This window comes from Cnephaeus nilssonii (genome assembly GCF_951640355.1).
Source record: "Cnephaeus nilssonii genome assembly, chromosome: 4".
In the NCBI taxonomy this organism is placed as follows: Eukaryota; Metazoa; Chordata; class Mammalia; order Chiroptera; family Vespertilionidae; genus Cnephaeus; species Cnephaeus nilssonii.
Window position 1 is genome coordinate 108,896,933 of NC_137075.1, and position 19,084 is coordinate 108,916,016.

General features: G+C 65.3%; 1 protein-coding gene across 2 annotated transcripts in view; it reads left to right on the forward strand.

The window, feature by feature from the left end:
- MTA1 (metastasis associated 1) overlaps positions 1 to 19,084 on the forward strand; it is a 34,633-nt gene that overhangs the window by 828 nt on the left and 14,721 nt on the right. Inside the window, exons 2-7 of one of the 2 annotated variants that reach the window (XM_079767839.1) lie at positions 13,216 to 13,283; positions 15,199 to 15,292; positions 16,438 to 16,485; positions 16,577 to 16,703; positions 16,807 to 16,870; positions 18,549 to 18,666. In XM_079767839.1, coding sequence (XP_079623965.1) covers positions 13,216 to 13,283; positions 15,199 to 15,292; positions 16,438 to 16,485; positions 16,577 to 16,703; positions 16,807 to 16,870; positions 18,549 to 18,666 — 519 coding nt within the window. The remainder of the gene's footprint in view (positions 1 to 13,215; positions 13,284 to 15,198; positions 15,293 to 16,437; positions 16,486 to 16,576; positions 16,704 to 16,806; positions 16,871 to 18,548; positions 18,667 to 19,084) is intronic. The other variant, XM_079767838.1, reaches the window with a different exon arrangement.

Below are 19,084 nucleotides of genomic sequence, written 5' to 3' on the forward strand. Positions count from 1 at the left end.
GGTGCCCACGGGCTCCGAGCGGGTCCCCATCGGCCCCGCGGAGGTGGGGTACCCTGTGCCCCCCACGCCCCCAGTGCCCACCGCCGGTGGGGTGTCGGCGGGGAACAGCACCAGCCTCGCTGCTTCTCCGCGTCCCCCGTCCCCGGGACGCCCCTCACTGGCCGCCCACCCCTGGGTGTGGGGTCACGCTCTCCGGCCGGGCCCCTCCGGGCAGTGGGTGAACGCGGCACCTGCCACCCCCCCTCTGGCACTGGGATGGGGGCCTGCACCCCTCTTAGGACCAGGGGCCTGTTCCCCCCACTTTGGGGGGAGGCAGGAGTGTCATCCCCAAGGGTGCTCCTCACCACACCCCAGGGAACCCCATCACAGCCACCCATGACCCTGGTGCCCAGACCGGGCCCCTCGGCCTCAGGGCTCCTCCCCGTCCTGCAGCCCCCCTCCCCATGCCACCCCCATGCACCTCCCGGGGACCCCTCCAGCCCGCCCTGTGGCTCCTGCTGATGTGACAAGGCCCTGGGGCCCAGCCCACACCTGCCACCCCCTGGGGTCTCCAGCCAGAACCCCCTCCTGCAGGTGCCCCCCTCCCACCCCAAGCCTGGCCCTGGGTGTTGAGTAAATGAATAAGTGAAGGAGCATGCCAGTCCCCGGGGAGATGCTGGGGCCTACGCTGCCCTGTGCCTGCCTGTGGGGCGGGGGGCGGGGGGGGGGGGGGCGACTCAGGGTCTCCCCTCCGCCTGGGGCTACAGCCCTGGCCTGTAGGTCTCCTGTCTGGCTGAGGACTCGGTGGGGGCCTGACCACCCCCCAACCTTCCTGTGCCTCGGTTTCCCGTGGTGTGGACAGCTCCTTCAGGGGAGGCCTGTCCAGTCCCAGGTCTGCGTGTCCCCCCTCTGAGGTGTCCTGGGGTCCCCTCCCTCCCTTCCGAGTGGCGCTCTGCAGGTGTGACGCCAGCCCCTCGGAGCTCCCCGCCGCTCCCTGTGGGAGACACTGCGTGCCGCCGGGTTTCTGAGCGGGAGCCGAGGCGCCTGGGCTGGTCCCAGGTCCTGGCAGGGCTGGAGGTCACGGCGGGCAGCGCCGGCAGGTGAAGGTCCCGTGGGAAGTGCATCTTGCGTGGGGAGGGCGTCTGGAAGCCGGGCCCCTCTGTCCCCGAGTGGGTCCTGGCCTGGGGTTTGGCCCTCGCTGGCAGCTTGGCCTGTCCTGGGGGAACCCCGCAGGGACCCCCATTGTCTACACTTGGGACCCTAAGAGCAGAACCTTTTCCGAAGGAGCCGGGTCCCTCAAGGAGAGCACGGACACCAGCCAAATTGGGGTTTCAGATAAACAGCTTCTTGGCAAAATCTCCTAAATATTGCACGGGCGGCCATGAACGCTCAGCACCCCCCAGCGGACACCAGGGACCCGGGACGAGGCCTGGGTGGGCGACGGCGTGGCTGCAGCTGTGTGCCCGCTGCCCCGCTGGGTGCCGTGGGTCCGCCTGGGAGGGGACGGCCTGGCCCCTCCAGGGAAGTGACCCGGCCGCGGACAGGCCTGGCCGGGGCAGCTGCCCGTGTGCGGGGCGGGTGGGCCCGGACAGGGCTGGCAGGGCAGGGCCTCCCGAGGGCCGAGGGCCTCCGCTGGCTCCCGGGGCCCGTGCGTCTTGCCGCCACGTTCCTGTCGCCGTCGCGTGTTGCTTTCCTCTCGGGTCCAGTGGGACGCACGCCCATTCTTTTGGGTAATTTGTTCTTTTAAAAACACACTTGGAGAAGGGGCCAGGAAGACCCCCCACGGGCAGCGGGGTGCTGGGCGCCCCACGGTGGACTGTGCCCGTTGCTCTCCTTACGTCACCGTCCCTGCCCGCCTCGCAGACGCCGCTTTCGTTTTGTCACTGGTTTTAAACTTTGGACCAGGTGAGGCACGTGTGCGCGTGAGTCCCCAGCTTAGGACTGGCTGCAGGGCAGGGCCCCGGCCACCGAGCCGCCTGGGCCTCGACGGGAGGAGTGGCCATTCAGCTCCTGGATTTTAAAAAAGAAGCTGCCGTCGGGGGTGGGGAGTGTGTCCCTGGGCAGGACCCTTAGGGTCCGGGCGCCCCTGCACCCCGCACGCCTGCAGGGCCTGCCTCGGTGGGCGCCCCGGGGGTGTGGGGTGGGCCCGCGTCAGGTGGGGACGGCACAGCCTTCCCGGGCTCGGATGCGGCTGCGTTTTCACAGTGGCTGGGTTGGGGCTGGGTTGGGGGGACTCTGGCTGGGGGCAGCTGCCCATGTTGGGGTGTGGCCTTTGGGGAGGGCCTGGTGGGTGGCTGCCGGGGCTGGGTCCTGGGCTGGGCTCCTCAGATGCCCACAGGGTGCCGCCCGTTCTCCCATGCTCGCCGGGGCCCCTGCACTCCCCGGTTTCGGGCCAGTGGGGCCTCGATCCCCCTCACGGGACGGGCGCGTGTCCGGCCCCCCGGCGTGGGCCCGCCTGCCTCAGGGCCTTCTGAGGGGCCCGGCTCCCCTGCTTAAAACTGCATCGCGGCTTCGGAGCGGGGAGGTGCCGTCCGCGGCCTTCGAGGGCCTGTGACACGGCTGCCCAGCTCCGCGCCACCGCCGGGCCTGCCCCGTGGGGACGGCACGCCGACGCGCCTTCGGGACCGGCTCCGTGGAGTGCCGCCCCGCGGCTCGTTCCTTCCCGCGGACGGAGTCCGTGCGGCGTGGACCGAGGTCTGTTCAGCAGCAGAGGGACGTCTGGGTGCCGTCGGCGCTCGGGCTGGGTGGCAGTGCCGTGGCCTCGTGGGAGCATCAGGGGAACGCGTCACGTTCTGGAGCCTGAGCATCCCGGCCGCGCCGACGCCTGTCCGGTGGGGATCGGCTCCTGGGTCAGGGAGCGCTTTTTATTTATCTACTTTTTTATTGATTCAGAGAGCAAGGGAGGAGGGAGGGAAACACCAATGATGAGAGGATCTCTGGTCGGCTGCCTCCTGCCCGCCCCCCACTGGGGATGGAGCCCACAACCCGGGCCTGTGCCCTGACCGGGGACCAAACTCTGACCTCCTGGTTCATAGGCCGCCGCTGGGCCAGGTGCAGGGAGCACTTTGACGTGAGGGACGGTGACCCCGCGTGGGCGCCACCTCCTGGCCTGACCCGGCGCCGGTGCGGCTCTGGGTGATCCGAGGAACGCCGGGACGCGGGATCTCGCTCCCGTGCGGTGGGGCGGTTTGTTTGCGGAGCTGAGCGGTTCCCTCCCAGGCTGGCCGCGGGCAGAGCGGGCAGAGCGGGGACGCCAGCCCCGTCACGTCTGGGCCTGGTCAGTTCCTGTCTGCGCAGCGTTCTGCCAGGTGCGCGGGCATCACCACTGGCCACTCCCGTCGCCCTGGTGATAAGGGGTGTTCGCCTGTGTTTTTATTTTTATTTTATTTTTTCATTTGGACATTTTATTTCCACAGTAATAAATACAAGATACTTCCAGGTGTTTGCTAACATGGAGATAACAGTCTGGACTCTTGTCTGACTTTCAGTTTTTACCTCAACATTTTAGATTTGGGGAGACTTGGCTGTAGCTATGGTTGAACTATTTTACCTACTTTTCTTTCTTTTTTTTTTAAATTTCTTTATTGATTAAGGTGTCACATATTTGTCCTCATCCCCCCATTCCCATCCCACACCCCTCCCCACGGATGCCCCAACCCCCTGTTGAACTTAATCATTGGTTAGGCTCATATGCATGCACACAAGTCCTTTGGTTGATCTCTCCCCCCTCCTCCCGCCCTCCCCCATCCTCCCTCTGAGGCCCGATAGTCCGATCGATGCCTCCTTGTTTCTGGGTCTGTTCTTGTTCATCAGTCTATGTTGTTCATCATTTCCCCTAGATGAGCGAAATCATGTGTCACTAGAGATATACTTATAAGAACTGAATGTGAGACGAGCAATAATAGTTATGCTGACCGGCAAATGAATCAGTCTGTAGTGAGTTTCTTTCTGGACCAACAGTTTTTTTGAGACCCAACATCAATGTCCACCAGTTCCTTATGTGTACATGTCGGCACTGACCCCTCAGCTCTGGATGGTGGACAAATGGTGGTAATGCAGGTTCGATTCCCTCTGGTTGGGTCTCGGCTATTTTTCATTATTTTTTAAATCCTCACTGAGGCATGCTGTTTTTAGAGAGGAAGTGGGGGAGAGGAGCATCAATGTGATAGAGAAATGTTGCCTGGTTGCCTCTCGTACATGCCCCCACCGGGGCCCGAACCCACAGCTCAGGCGGTGCCCTGACCGGGAACCCAGCCTGCAGCCTTTGGGCGGGCGGACGTGCGATGCTCCAACAGACTGAGCCCCCAGCCAGAGCTCATCTGGTGTTGTTTTTTGAAGAAATTTTTTTAAATTGATTTCAGAGAGAGCTAGAAACATCGATGATAAGAGATAACCATTGATCAGCTGCCTCCTGCACGCCCCACACTGGGGATCGAGCTCACAACTGGGCCTGTGCCCTGACCGGGAATCGAACTGGGACCTCCTGGTTCGTAGGTCGATGCTCAACCACTGAGCCACGCTGGCCGGCAGGGCTCATGTGTTTTTATTTGCCGGCCATGTGTCCTTGGTCAAGTGTCTGCACAAATCTCGGGCCTGTTTTTTAAAATTGGGTAATTTTCTTTCTTTCCTTCTTTTCTCCCTTCCTTTTTACAGTTTGCAGTGGATGTTATTTTGTATTAGTTCCAGGTATACAGCATAGTGGTTAGACAGCCATCTATATATCTATATATATAAAAGCCGAATATGCAAATTGTCCCCACGGGCATTCGACCAGGAGTTCGATCGCTCGCTATGACGTGTGCTGACCACCAGGGGTCGGCGCGGAACTAAGGAAGGCCCTGGCCAGCAGCTGGAAGGCCCCGATCGGTCCTGATCGCTGGCCAGGCCTAGGGACCCTGCCTGTGCACGGATTTCGTGCACCAGGCCTCTAGTCTATCTATATAAAAGGCTAATATGCTAAGTGTCCCTCCTACGTCCTACTGGTCGCTGTGACGTGCACTGACCACCAGGGCGCAGGCGCTCAATGCAGGAGCTGTCGAGCTGCAGTGACTTGGCAGCGGTGTTTCTCGGGTGAGGCACCCCAAAACCAGAGAGGAGGGAGCCCGATTCCTCGTGGGGCTGCGTGCTTCCACCTTCGGCCGTGGGCTGTGTTGTTGCTGGGGCACTGTCGGCCCCGAATCTGGTTTACTGCACACTTGTGTTTGCGTTCCACACCCTGTACGACAGCAACTTTGTAGAGTGCCTTCTCGCACCCCGGGACCCCTCTGGGGGTGTCGGAGAGCCGGTTTCGGCCTGATCCCCGCAGGCCAGGCCGAGGGACCCCAGCAGACGCCAGGGAGGGACCGCGGGAGGTTGGGTCCGGGGCGTGGGCGGCCTGTCCTGCCCCGTCCCACCCCGCTGGCCACCTTCTAATTAATCTCCTTCCAATGTGTACGAATCCGTGCGCCGGATCACTGGTACAGTTTATAAAGTGACCCTGATATTCCCAGTGCCCACCCCGCCTGCGCGTAGCTGGTACGGTGTCACCGACTGCGTCCCTGTGCCGGGCTTCACACCCGTCCCCCAGTGCGCATTCTCCATCCCTTTCCCACCCGGTCCCATCAGGCTGTTCTGTTTGTAACTCTCTGACTTTTTGTTTGTGAATTTTGCTCATTAGATTCCACGTGTGACTAAGATCATACAGCATTTTTCTTTCTCTAATTTATTTCACTTCGCATAATACCCTCTAGGGCAGTGGTCCCCAGCCTTGTTTTGGCCACGCCCCACCTCAGATCTCTAAAATCCTGGTGCCCCTGTGACACAGAATCCTTATTATTCAGAGGGAACTCCTGTTCACGTGGAGGAAGCCTCAAAGGCCATGAACTTGGCCTAAACCAGCTTCCACGGAGCACGGCATCCATGAGAGAGAAAAGTAAAAGGACGAAAGGACAGTTAAGGACGGAGGAAGAAATCACTAAGAAACTGTTAAAAAGGAAAAAATGAAGCGATGTGAAAAAATAGCCAATAAAGTTTCAAAACATAGAATAGAGAACTGAAATGCATAAATATGTCACAGTGTGTTTACATCCTGTAGGTGAGGCCCTAGACCCAGGAGAAACGCAGAAGGTTCACTGTTAATGGCTCGTTCTCGAATGGCCCCCCTCAGAAATCAGGGCCCCCCTCTGGGGGGGGTGCCCCACGCTGGGACCCACTGCTCCGGGTCATTCATGTCGCAAACGATAAGATTTCCTCCTCTCTCTTTTTTTTAAAGATGGAATTGTTTACTTTTTAAAATGTCTTCTTAGTGATTTTTTTAGAGGGGAGGGGAAGGGAGAGGGATAGAGAAACAGAAACATGGATGAGAGAGAAACATCGCTGATCGGCTGCCTCCCACACGCCCCACACGGGATCAGGCCCGCAACCCGGCCTGTGCCTGACCAGGAACTGAACCGTGAACCCTGGCTCACCGGTGGATGCTCAGCCCCCGGCCACACTGGCCGGGCCGTCTTTTTCACGGCCGAGCAGTATTCCACGGTGGGCTGGGCGGCATCTTTCTTACCCACTGGGCCCTGGTGGGCGCTTGGGCTGTGGTAAACGGCACCGCCGTGGACTTGGGGGTGCACGTGTTCCTCCCAGTAGGTGTTTGGGTTTCTTTGGATAAATTCCCAGACGTGGAATTGCTGGGTCATGAAGCAGATTCATTTTTTTAATTTCCTGAGTAACAGCAGCACCATCTGCATTCCATCCGCAGTGCCCGGGGCCCCCTCCCCGCATCTCCCCAGCAGTGCGCGGGGTCCCCCCTCCCCGCATCTCCCCAGAGGTGCCCGGGGTCCCCTCCCGCATCTCCCCAGCAGTGCGTGGGGTCCCCTCCCTGCATCTCCCCAGCAGTGCCTGGGGTCCCCCCTCCCCGCATCTCCCCAGAGGTGCCCGGGGTCCCCCCTCCCCGCATCTCCCCAGCGGTGCCCGGGGTCCCCTCCCCGCATCTCCCCAGAGGTGCCCGGGGTCCCCCCTCCCCGCATCTCCCCAGAGGTGCCCGGGGTCCCCCCTCCCCGCATCTCCCCAGCAGTGCCTGGGGTCCCCTCCCCGCATCTCCCCAGCAGTGCCTGGGGTCCCCTCCCCGCATCTCCCCAGCAGTGCCTGGGGTCCCCCCTCCCCGCATCTCCCCAGCAGTGCCCGGGGTCCCCTCTCCCCGCATCTCCCCAGCAGTGCCCGGGGTCCCCCCTCCCCGCATCTCCCCAGCAGTGCCCGGGGTCCCCCCTCCCCGCATCTCCCCAGAGGTGCTGGGGTCCCCCCTCCCCGCATCTCCCCAGCAGTGCATGGGGGTCCCCTTATCCCTGCATCTCCCCAGCAGTGCCTGGGGTCCCCCCTCCCCGCATCTCCCCAGCAGTGCATGGGGGTCCCCTCTCCCCACATCTCCCCAGCAGTGCCCGGGGTCCCCCCTCCCCGCATCTCCCCAGAGGTGCCCGGGGTCCCCCCTCCCCGCATCTCCCCAGCAGTGCCTGGGGTCCCTCCTCCCCGCATCTCCCCAGCAGTGCCTGGGGTCCCCCCTCCCCGCATCTCCCCAGCAGTGCATGGGGGTCGCATCTCCCCAGCAGTGCATGGGGGTCCCCTCTCCCCACATCTCCCCAGCAGTGCCCGGGGTCCCCCCTCCCCGCATCTCCCCAGAGGTGCTGGGGTCCCCCCTCCCCGCATCTCCCCAGCAGTGCCCGGGGTCCCCCCTCCCCGCATCTCCCCAGCAGTGCCCGGGGTCCCCCCTCCCCGCATCTCCCCAGAGGTGCTGGGGTCCCCCCTCCCCGCATCTCCCCAGCAGTGCATGGGGGTCCCCCCTCCCCGCATCTCCCCAGCAGTGCATGGGGGTCGCATCTCCCCAGCAGTGCCCGGGGTCCCCTCTCCCCACATCTCCCCAGAGGTGCCTGGGGTCCCCCCTCCCCGCATCTCCCCAGCAGTGCATGGGGGTCCCCTTATCCCTGCATCTCCCCAGCAGTGCCTGGGGTCCCCCCTCCCCGCATCTCCCCAGCAGTGCATGGGGGTCGCATCTCCCCAGCAGTGCCCGGGGTCCCCTCTCCCCACATCTCCCCAGAGGTGCCTGGGGTCCCCCCTCCCCGCATCTCCCCAGCAGTGCATGGGGGTCGCATCTCCCCAGCAGTGCCCGGGGTCCCCTCTCCCCACATCTCCCCAGAGGTGCCTGGGGTCCCCCCTCCCCGCATCTCCCCAGCAGTGCCCGGGGTCCCCTCTCCCCACATCTCCCCAGAGGTGCCTGGGGTCCCCCCTCCCCGCATCTCCCCAGCAGTGCATGGGGGTCCCCTCTCCCCACATCTCCCCGGCGCTGGTTTGTGGTGTTTTGTTGCGGTTGAGTTGTGAGGGGCCCTGTTTTGCGGGCTTTTTAATAACGTGCAGTTTGCGAGTCTACAGAAGGTTCCTGACCTAAGGTCACAGAGGTCTTATCCTGTTTTCTTGGAGGATTTTTATGGTTTGGGGTTTTGCTTTTTTTTTTTAAGGAATGTAGATTTAAAGAAAAAATATATTGTTTTATAGATTTCAAAGAAAGAAACATCAGTGATGGGAGAGACTCATCCATCGGCTGCCTCCTGCCTGCCCCCCACTGGGGATCAAGCCCAGAACCCAGCATGCGCCCTGACGGGAAATCGCACCACGACCTCCTGGTTCATAGGTTGACGCTCTGAAATTAATAAAAAAATTGTGTGTGTGTTTTTTTAAAAAGTAGCAGGGCCCGGCTGGTGTGGCTCAGGGGTTGAGCACAGACCCATGACCCAGGAGGTCACAGTTGGGTCCCCAGTGGGGGGCGATCCATGGTTCCCTCTCATCACGGATGTTGCTATCCCTCTCCCTTCCTCTCTGAAATCAATAAAAATATGTATTTTTTAAAAAGAAAAGCAGAGGCTGGGCTGGGATGCCGTGTGTGAGGCGGCGGCGCCTCTGTGCGGGGACCCCCTGCGCCCCGAGAGGTTGGGGGGCGCTGAGGGGGGCGTGGGCGCCCCTGACCTTGAGCGGGTGGCGCTGCGGCTGCAGGGCGTCGGGGTCCCTGCTCCGTGGCCGGTGGGGAGGGAGGCGGCCACGGAGCCCGGAGCCCGCTCTGCCCGGTGGGCCCCAGGCGGCAGCTCCTGCGGAGGGAGCCGTGGGCCGTCTGCACCGACCGACCGACCAGAGCCCGGGAGCGGGACACCGTTCAGTGCCCGCGGGGCGCGGCTCCCCCAGGGGCGGCATCGTGAGGCGGAGGGCGGGGCCCTGTGAGCTGGCAGCCGCCTCGCACCCCGGGACCCTCCCCGCCACCCGGGTCCTGTCTGCAGCTCGCAGGCCGGGTCCTGGGCCTTCTGTTGTCACAGCCCAGCGTGCATTCACGCCCCGTCCACACGCATGCGCACACACACACACACACACACACACGTGCACACGGCGCAGCGCCGGCCGGCCCAGTTTCGGGGGGCCTCCGCCGAGGGGGACGAGGCGATGATGCCTGCAGAGCAGAGGGCGGGGGGCGGGACCCCCGACACTGAGCACGTGTCCGCAGCTGCTTCACGCCCCGGCCCTGGGACGGCACCGGGAGCGAGGCCGCCCCGGGGTGAGGGGTGAGTCCCTCTGCGACCGTGACCGCGGGGACGTACCGGTGACGGCCAGGCTCCCGGCCGCGGCCGCACGGGAAGGGCCAGGGTTCGGTTCCTGTCAAAGGCAGGAGCTCGGGTTGCAGGTTGGATCCCTGGCCCAGGTTGGGCGTGTGTGGGAGGCAGCCAATTGGTGTGTCTCTTCCACGTCGATATTTCCCTCCCTCTTCCTCCCTCCCTCCCTCCCTCCCTCCCTCCCTCCCTCCCTCCCTCTAAAAGTCAATGGGAGCCGCCGGTGTGGCTCCGGCTGGGCGTCGACCGCTGGTTGGGTTCCTGGTCGGGCACGTGCCCAGGTTGTGGGCTCCATCCCCAGTGGGGGGCAGCCGATCAGTGTTCCTCTCTCATCATTGATGCTTCTCTCTCTCTCTCTCTCTCTCTCTCTCTCTCTAAAAATCAATAAAACCTATTTTGCTTTTTATTTTATTCCTCACCCGAGGATATTTTTCCATTGATTTGTAGAGAGAGTGGAAGACAGAAACATCGATGTGAGAGGAACACATTGATTGGGTGCCTCCTGCAGGAGCCCTGACCCGGGCCTGGGCCTGGGCCTGGGAGAAGCCTGCAACCAAGGTGTGTGCCCTGGACTGGACTCGAACCCGGGACCCTTTGGTCCCCAGGCTGACGCCCTATCCACTGAGCCACACCAGCCAGGGCATTTTTCTTTTTTTAAGTATGTTTTTATTGACCTCAGAGAGGAAGGGAGTGGTAGAGAGAAATAGAAATATCAGTGATGAGAGAGAATAATTGATCGGCTGCCTCCTGCACACCTTCCACCGGGAACCGAACCTGCAACCCGGGCGTGTGCCCTCGACCAGAATTGAACCCGGGCCCCTTCAGTCCGCAGGTCGACCCTCTATCCACAGAGCCAGACCAGCCAGGGCAATAAAAACATATTTTAAAAAATCAATGGGAAAAATAGCCTCAGGTGAGGATTAATAAAATAAAAAATAAAGAGAGTTTATTGTGGGGCGGAGCAGGGTGGAAGGGGCCAAAGGGGGGAATGGGGGCATCTGTAATGTCCTCAACAATAAATTAATGTAAAGAAATAAAAGAATTATCCTCAGAGCCTTTGGTCTGAATAGAATTCTGCTTGGCACGCAAAAAAAAGCTTGACTTTTAGAAAGAGGGAGAGAAGCGTCGACGTGGGAGCCGCCTCCTGCTTGCCCCTCTCCCCGGGAATCGAACCGGCAACCCTCGGGCGTGTGCCGCCGCCCAGCTGGCTGCGCCCAGCGCCAGGGCGGACCCTGGGTCTGGGATGGTCCGTGGGCCTTCGTGAAGGTGAGGGGGGTGTCCATGTTCCCGGAGCAGCCGGCACTGCAGACGTGTGGTCTCACGAGCCCGCTGAGCGCACGCACACGCGTGAACCCTGTTCAGGAGGCGCCGGCTCCCGCGTGGGGCCTGGGAGCGTGGCGCTTCCCGCCGAGGGGCTCGCTGTGGGTGCGTCCGGTGCCCCTCACCCGGGTCGAGTTTCCCGTCATCCCGTTTGCGTAAGAGTCTCTATCAGGAGCCCTGGCCAGTGGGCTCAGGGCGAGCACTGGCCGCGTGCTGAAGGTCACGGGTTTGATTCCCGATCGAGGGGACGCCCCTGGGCTGCAGGTCGATCCCAGGCCCCGGTCGGGGCGGGTATAGAGGCAACCAGTCGATGTGTCTCTCTCACATCGATGTTCCTCTCTCTCCTCCTCCCTCCCTTCCACTCTCTGAAAACCCGTGGACGGAACATCCTTGGGCAAGGATTAACAAAAAAACCTTTTTTTTATTTTTGTTGTTAATCCTCCCCTGAGGATGTCTCCCATTGATTTTTTTAGAGGGAGTAGAAGGTGTGGGGAGAGCCATCGAGGAGAGTTGCCAACCGAGGTCCATGCCCAGAATTGAACCCGGGTCCTCCCTTCAGTCCACGGGCTGATGCTCTACCCGCTGAACCAAACCAGCTAGGCCCGTGGTCGGCAGACTCCTTAGTCCACAGAGCCAAATATCAACAGGACAACGACTGACATTTCTTTTGAGAGCCAAACTTTTTAAACTTAAACTTCTTCTAACGCCACTTCTTCAAAATAGACTCGCCCAGGCCGTGGTATTTTGTGGAAGAGCCACACTCAGGGGCCAAAGAGCCACATGTGGCTCACCAGCCACAGTTTGCTGTCCACGGGGCTAGGGCCAAAAAATAAAAGTTTTTATCAGGAACTAGAGGCCCGGTGCACGGATTCGTGCACCCATGGGGTCCCTCGGCCTGGCCTGCGGGGATCGGGCCGGAACCGGCTCTCCGACATCCCGGGAGGGGGTCCCAGATTGCGAGAGGGCACAGGCCAGGTGGAGGCACCGCGGGAGAGCTCCAGGGTGTGTCCGGCCCAGTGGGCCCAGCAGCAAGCTAGCCTGCTGGTTGGAGCGTCTGCCCCCTGGTGGGCAGTGCGTGTCGCAGCGCCCGGCTTCTATCCTATAGGATTGTTCTATCCTATAGGATTGTTCTATCCTATAGGATTGTTCTATCCTATAGGATTGTTCTATAGGATGCGGGTGGGCGTTGTCCGCCTCCTGCCGCGGCTAGCTGGCTTCTGTGCTCTGTTCACGTGGTGCTCCCTCCGTGCTGGAGCAGCCGGGCCACTGGGGGCTGGGCGGGCCTGTGAGCGCCTGCTGGGCCTGTCCCCTCCGCTTTCCCGAATGCTGAGCTGGAGTTGGGGGGACACCCTCTGGCCGAGGGCGCGCGCCGGGGGCGCCGGGAGGTTTTGGCGTGCGGGTCCCTCGTCTTCCTGCGGGGGCCAGGCCGTGCGTCTCGGAGGCCATGGCCCGGTTCGTCCGAGCTGTCAGGTTTGTAGGCTCGAACCCTTTCTCGTGCCCTCGCCGCCTGCGGAGGGCGCGGGGTCTGGAGCCAGGGCCTCGATGGACCCAGCGGCAGGTCGGGGTCCCCGCTGTGGGGAACACGGCCTGTTCCGGTTTGGGGCGCGTGTGGGTTGTGGTTTTAGGTTTACCTGACTGTCTAGCTCCTCAGAGTGAGAGCTGGCCATCGATCGGGCTGAGACCTTTTTGTGAAACCACGTGATAGGGATCTGAGCTGCCCCCGTGGGCGTCGGCCGGCGCTCGCAGCTGCTCTGGATCCGGGTGAGAAAGGGGCGGAGGGCGCGCTGGCCATGAGGCGTCCTCAGGGTGCACAGTGTGCCGGTGGCTGGGCCCGAGGGGTGTGCTCACGGTGCCCGTCGCACGCAGGTTCACGGTCACGGCTGGGCCTCCACGGGGTCGGGCAGCCCCGCGGGGCCATCCCTGGGGGGCGGGGCTGGTCCCTGGTGGGAGCGGTTCGCTGAGTCGGGGCGTTTGAGGCTGCAGCCCCCTCCCAGCGGAGGTGGGCCTCCCGCGGCCGCTGGCTGTGAGCTGTCCCCGGACCGGCCTTCCCTCGGCGGGCAGCAGATGGCCTCGTGGTTCCGTGGGCCCTCACCTCCTCCCTTCCCTCCTGTTCCAGATCTGAGGGCGCGAGACGTGGGGGTGGGGCCTGTGACATGGGGGGGGGGCTGTGATGTGGGGGGGCCATGACGTGGGGGGGTTAGCACTCCTCCGGGTCCCGAGGAGGGGGCCGTGATGTGTGGGGGGTGACGTGGGGGTGGGGGCCGTGACCAGGGGCGTGCGGCGGTGACCTCTGTGCCTTTTGCAGACTACGTCTACTTCGAGAACTCCTCCAGCAACCCCTACCTGATCCGGAGGATTGAGGAGCTCAACAAGGTAGTGTGTGCGCACACGTGTGTGTTGTGTGTGCTGTGTGTAGTGTACACACGTGTATGCTGTGTGTGGGAATGAGTGTGTGCGTGGCCCGGCCCTGGGGGGGGCGGTGTGCACCCTCCTGGGGCTCCCCTGGGGCGACTCACAGGCGAGACAGCAGCCGCCCCCGCCTGAGCCGCGTTGGCGGGGACTGTCGGGCGCGTGGCCTGGCCACTCTGCTCAGAAGTTCTGGGGTCTCCGTCCCCGGGGTCATCTGCCCGTCCCCCCAAACCACGTCCCGAGGGGCACAGGCGCCCGGTCAGGGACAGGCAGGGACTCCGGGTCCCGGTGTGACAGCATCAAAGCGGGGTCTGGGACACACAGACGGGGTCCCGTGATGAGGGGCGCCGGGGGGCTCCTCCGGGGAGGGCTCCTGCGGAAACTGGCTGCCGGCCGCGGGGCTGACGGGCGGGCGGCCGGGCGGCCGGGCCCCCAGGAGGCTGGGCCCTTGGGAACTTTGAAAAGAGTCACCACGTTTTCTCCTGGAACTCTGGTTGGACACGCGTTGTGTTTACATTGTCCTGAGAATCAGATCTTCACAACGAGAAGCCGGCGGTTTGGACAGAAACAGAAAGGAGGGGTGCGGCATGGGAGCGGAGAGACCAGGATGGGGCAGGGCCAGGCCCTGGGGATGGGGAGGGGCCAGGCTGGCGCCCAGCAGCTCACAGACCCCTCCGGACGGACGCCCAGGAGAGGCCCTGAGAGAGGGCCCAGGGAGGAGCGGGGAGGGAGGCGAGGGGGGAGAGGTGCCACGGGCGGGGCGGGGGGGGACCTCCCAGGAGGCCTGTGTCCCGGCGGCCCTGCCGCAGCAGCAGCGGGACGTCCTGAGCAGAAGCCAAGCGGCAGGGAGCTGCAGGCGGGAAGGTGGGTGTGAGGGACTCAGGAAAGTGCAGCAGAGGCCAAAAGCAGCAGAGACAGGAGGCCAACCCCATGGGGCCTGGGGACCCACTCAGCCTGCTCCCCAGTCTCCCTGGGCAGCGTGGGGCGGCCTCAGGACCGGCCCCATGGAGCGCTGCCGCCCGCCTGGCTCCCGGGGCTCAGGGCGCAGGGGAGGGCCCCCCCCCCCCCCCCCCCGCCGTCCTGCTCTCCAGGCACCTCGTGGGAGCCCCGCTCCGGGGGCCGAGCAGACGGAGGGGTCAGGTGGGAGCCGCCGGGCCGAGGGGACCTGCAGGGCAGCTTCCCGATCTGGGCCTCCTCGCCCGCGGGGCAGGCTGGCTGTCCGGGCACAGCTGGGGACGGGGGGCGGGGGGGGCACGGGGCACATGGAGCCGAGTGCGTCACATGGAGGGAGCGCGGGTGGGGTTCCCCCCCCCCCGCCCCGTGGAGAGGGCTCGGTCCTGAGTGAGGTAACGGTAATGCAGCTGCACGCGCCTCCGGGACGTGTTCAGTGAGAAGTGCTGTCCCGGGGACCCCGCGGAGGTGGGCTGTGGAGGGCCTGCGTTGTGATGAAACGTCCGGCTCCTGTCGGTTGGAGACGCTCTGTTCTGTGCGGTCCTGCCCGGCCCCTGCCCCGTCCTCCATGTGCCCTGTGTGATGTTCCCTCTGCCCGGCCCCTGCCCCGTCCTCCATGTGCCCTGTGCGATGTTCCCTCTGCCCGGCGCTGGGCGGGGGGTCCCGCAGCCAGAAGGCCGAGCAGCCTGGGTGATCTCTGGTCGTGGCTGACCTTTCTGGTGGCCAGGGGTCAATCAGGCTCTGGCCCCACGCGAGGCCTGAGGGAGGGACTCAGAAGCCAGGTCCCCAGGACGGGGAGGGGGAGGCAAGGAGGCTGGGGGGGAGGGGGGGGTCCGTGGAGGGAGGAGGGGGGCGGACCTGGGGCTTCCGTGAGCCCCCCCCCCCCCCCGCGGCGTGAGCGGCGGTGACATGGCCCTCGCTGTTGCAGACGGCCAACGGGAACGTGGAGGCCAAGGTGGTGTGCTTCTACCGGCGGCGGGACATCTCCAGCACGCTCATCGCACTGGCGGACAAGCATGCCAGTGAGTGCCCCCCCCCCCCGCCCTCCCCGGGACGGCCCCTCCTCGGCAGCCACTCGTCCCCGCAGTGCTGTGGGTCTCTGTGCGAGCCCTTCCTTCCCCTGGCGGGTCCTGGTCTGTGCTGGTCACCCAGGAGGGGGGCGTGTTGCTGCCTGCGGTGTGCAGGTGGGGGTGGGTCCTGGGTGGGGGTGCAGGTGGGGGTGGGCCCTGGGTGCAGGCAGGGGTGGGGGTGGGTCCCAGGTGCAGGCAGGGGTGGGGGGTGCTCATGTTTATGCTCCTGGGAGCCCTCCCTCCCTCGCTCGCCCACCGAGTGTGTAGAAAGCAGGCCTGTGTACACTCAGCCACTGAGGAGCTCTGACTCCGGGGATCCCCTCCCCCCCCCCCGCTCAGGGCCCGGCCACGACCTCGGAGGGTGGGCTGCCTCGTGGCCTCCGTGTCTCGGCCCAGAGGTGCTGCTGGGCGGGTGTCCCGGGGCCTGTCCTTGGTGCCTGGGGCCACCGTCTCCCGGGACCCGGACGTGACTGTCCCTGGTCCCTGACACTTGGGGCGGGGCCACCTGGCCATGCGGCCTGCACGCGTGTCTCAAGCCCATCGTGTCCCCGGGCTGCACACGGTTACGGCCGGGACCCTGCCCGCAGCCTGGGTGGGAGGCGGCCCTGAGCTGGGCGGTGGTGTGCCGCCTTCATTGTCCAGGCCATCGGGTGCCCAGGCGGCGTCCCCGTGACGCAGGTGCCTACCCAGTGGGTGCTTGTGGGGCCTGAGTGTGGGCACTGCCCCTGCCGGCCACCCACCGAGGAGGCTCTGGGCTTCCCTGCGGCCACCACTGGGGGGCAGCAGAGGCCGGGCTGGTGGTGACTCCTGGCTGAAGGGCAGGGACCCGGGTCAAAGCCAGGGTCACCGCCAGCCCTGGGGGCGGGGCCCCAGCCGGAAACTCCGCTCCACACCCCTCCTCGGACCTGAGCCGCCCAGAGCAGGGTGGGAGGGGGCCGGCGGGCAGCCCTGGGGTTCCGCGTGCCCCTGCCTTGGCGTCCCACAGGCCCCCCCGCCTGTGCCCTCAGGGGCACCCCACCCCCAGCTGGGTGCCCACGCAGAGGCCGCCCTGTGCCCAGCCCGGGCAGCGCTAACCCCTGCCCCTGTCTGCCCTGCAGCCCTGTCTGTCTGCTACAAACCCGGGTCTGGGGCTGACGGCGAGGAAGGTAGGGCCCTCGCGGGGCGGGGCGGGCGGGGGCCGCGGCCCTGCCGGGGTGGGTGGGACCAGGCGGGGACCCGCTGACGCCCGGCCTGCAGGGGAGATGGAGGAGGAGATGGAGAACCCCGAGATGGTGGACCTGCCCGAGAAGCTCCGGCACCAGCTGCGGCACCGGGAGCTGTTCCTGTCGCGGCAGCTGGAGTCGCTGCCCGCCACCCACATCAGGTAGCGGGGGCGGGCGGGGGCCGCGGGGAGGGCGGGGCCGCGGGGGGCGGGAGGGCGAGCCGGGCGGACGGCCCCCCCTGACGCCCCGTCCCGGTCTCCGCAGGGGGAAGTGCAGCGTCACTCTGCTCAACGAGACCGAGTCGCTCAAGTCCTACCTGGAGCGGGAGGTGAGGGGCGACGGGGGCCGGGCTGCTTCTCCCCTGCCCGGCCCTGCAGCTGCCCTGGCCCGGGCCCCCCCACCCCTGCTGCACCTGCCCCCTGAGGGCCTGTGTCTGTCCCCGGACCGGACCGTGCGAGCCACCGCCACAGGGCGCCTCTGCGTGCCGAGCCCTGGGCCGGTGGCGGGCGGGCCTCTGATTTATCCAACCAAACACGCAGCGCGGCTGGGGGCCCCGTCCCTCCGACAAGAGCCGGGCGCTTGTGATGGAGGCTGCCCCCTCCCCCAGCGGGGACACACCCGAGCGTCCTGGGAGAGCTGCCCTGGCCGGGCGGGTGCCGAGCCGGGGGGGGGGGGGGGGGGGGGGGGCGGGCAGGTGGGAGCAGAGGGCGGTAACGTGCAGGACCCCACTCTCCGGGCACGCCCACCCCCACAGAGCCGTCAGTGGGCTCCCTGGACGCGAGGGGGGGGGGCGGGGGGGGGGACCCGGCTATGGTGATGGCGGGCGGCCGGAGGCGGCGGTCCCGGGGGGCGGCCACAGAGGCCGTGCTGGGGCCTCACGGGTCGCAGTCGGAGCCTGGGGAGCCCGGGCACGGGGCCGTGGGTGTGGGGCGCCCACTGTGGTTGGGGAAGACCCCTTCGTGCAGCCACAGGCAGAGGGCGGAGGCCTCGTGAGCAAAATGCGCTGGGCACCTGCGCCCCGGCCGCTCACGGTGCCCTGATGTGCGTAGGGGGGGGGGCGCCTGGGATCCAGGAAGCGCTCGTTCTTCCACGAGGAGAAGTCGGGTGCCCCGAGGCCCTGGGGCTGACAGCCTTCCCTGCCCACGGCTGGGCCCCCCAAGGGAGGGTCACTCTCACGTGTCCGCTCTCGGCCTGGGGGGCGGGGGTCCTAAGCGGCGGGGGTCCTGGGGGGCGGGGGTCCTGCGGGGGAGGTCTTGGTGGGCGGGGCCTGCAGTGAACAGGACTCTGCCCAGAGGGAAGCTCAGCATGGGCGTGAGGCCACGGGGCTGGTTAGTTTAGGGCAGTGATGGGCAGCCTTTTGAGCTCGGTGTGTCAAACTTCACCAAAAAACTGAGCGTAACTTGGGTAGTGTGTCACTTTGAGGAAAAAACATTATTTCGCAAATGTTTTATCCTCGGCATGCGGCCACCTCTGCGGCCACGTGTCATCAGAAATGGCTACGCGTGTCAGTGCTGACACGCGTGTCATAGGTTCGCCATCACTGGTTTAGGGGGACGGCAGGGACTGGGAAAGCCCTCGGGGAGGGGGAGGCTGCAGGGTGGGCAGTGGGCGAGGAGCCGGGCCTGGGCCACCCGCCCGTGGCTCAGAACAGTCCAGCACGGGGCGTGGGCACGGCCGTGTGGGCGGCAGGGGCTGCGTGTGCGCGGGGCAGCCAGAGGGGTGGGGAGGGGCGGGCGGGCGGCGGCTGCACCCACAGCTCGGCGCCGCGTCCAGAACGCCCTGTGACTTGGCGTGTGCGTCTCCTGTGGCGACCGCAGGAAGACCAGCATCTTCCCGTCGCCGTGCCCAGAACCCGTCAGACCCCTGCCCCGCTCGGCCTGGCGTTTGGGCTGCTGTTGACACTCGGGAACGCCCCGCGCCTGCTGTGCTGCGGGGGAGGGCGCCGCTCCGCGGCCGCGGGGCCCGGGAGGCCGGGCCGCTGCTCACCTGCCGGCGCTGTCTTCCAGGACTTCTTCTTCTACTCACTCGTCTACGACCCGCAGCAGAAGACGCTGCTGGCCGACCGGGGGGAGATCCGCGTGGGCAGCCGGTACCAGGCGGACGTCACGGACCTGCTGAGGGAAGGTGGGCGCCCGGGGCTGGGGAGCGGCGGCCTGTGAGCCGGGAGGTCCGGGTTCGATTCCGGTCAGGGCACAGGCCCGGTTGTGGGCTCGATCCCCAGTAGAGGGCGTGCAGGAGGCAGCCGATCAGAGGTTCTCTCTCGTCATTGACGTTTCTATCTCTCTCTCCCTCTCCCTTCCTCTCTAAAAAAATCAATAAAAACATGAAAGGAAAGTGGTGGCCGCCCGCGGGCAGCCTGCGTCCCGTCCTGCAGGCGCCAGGCAGTGCCCGGCCGTCGGGGTCCTGCCCAGCTGGGGCCCCTTTGGAGCCGGGACCGGCCGAGCTCTGGGAAGGCCGCCTCCCGCCGCCGCCCTCGCCGGGGCCTGGCCCCATTTCCCCGTCTCTGAGAACGGCTGCTGCTGTGGCCGCCGTCACCCCTCCT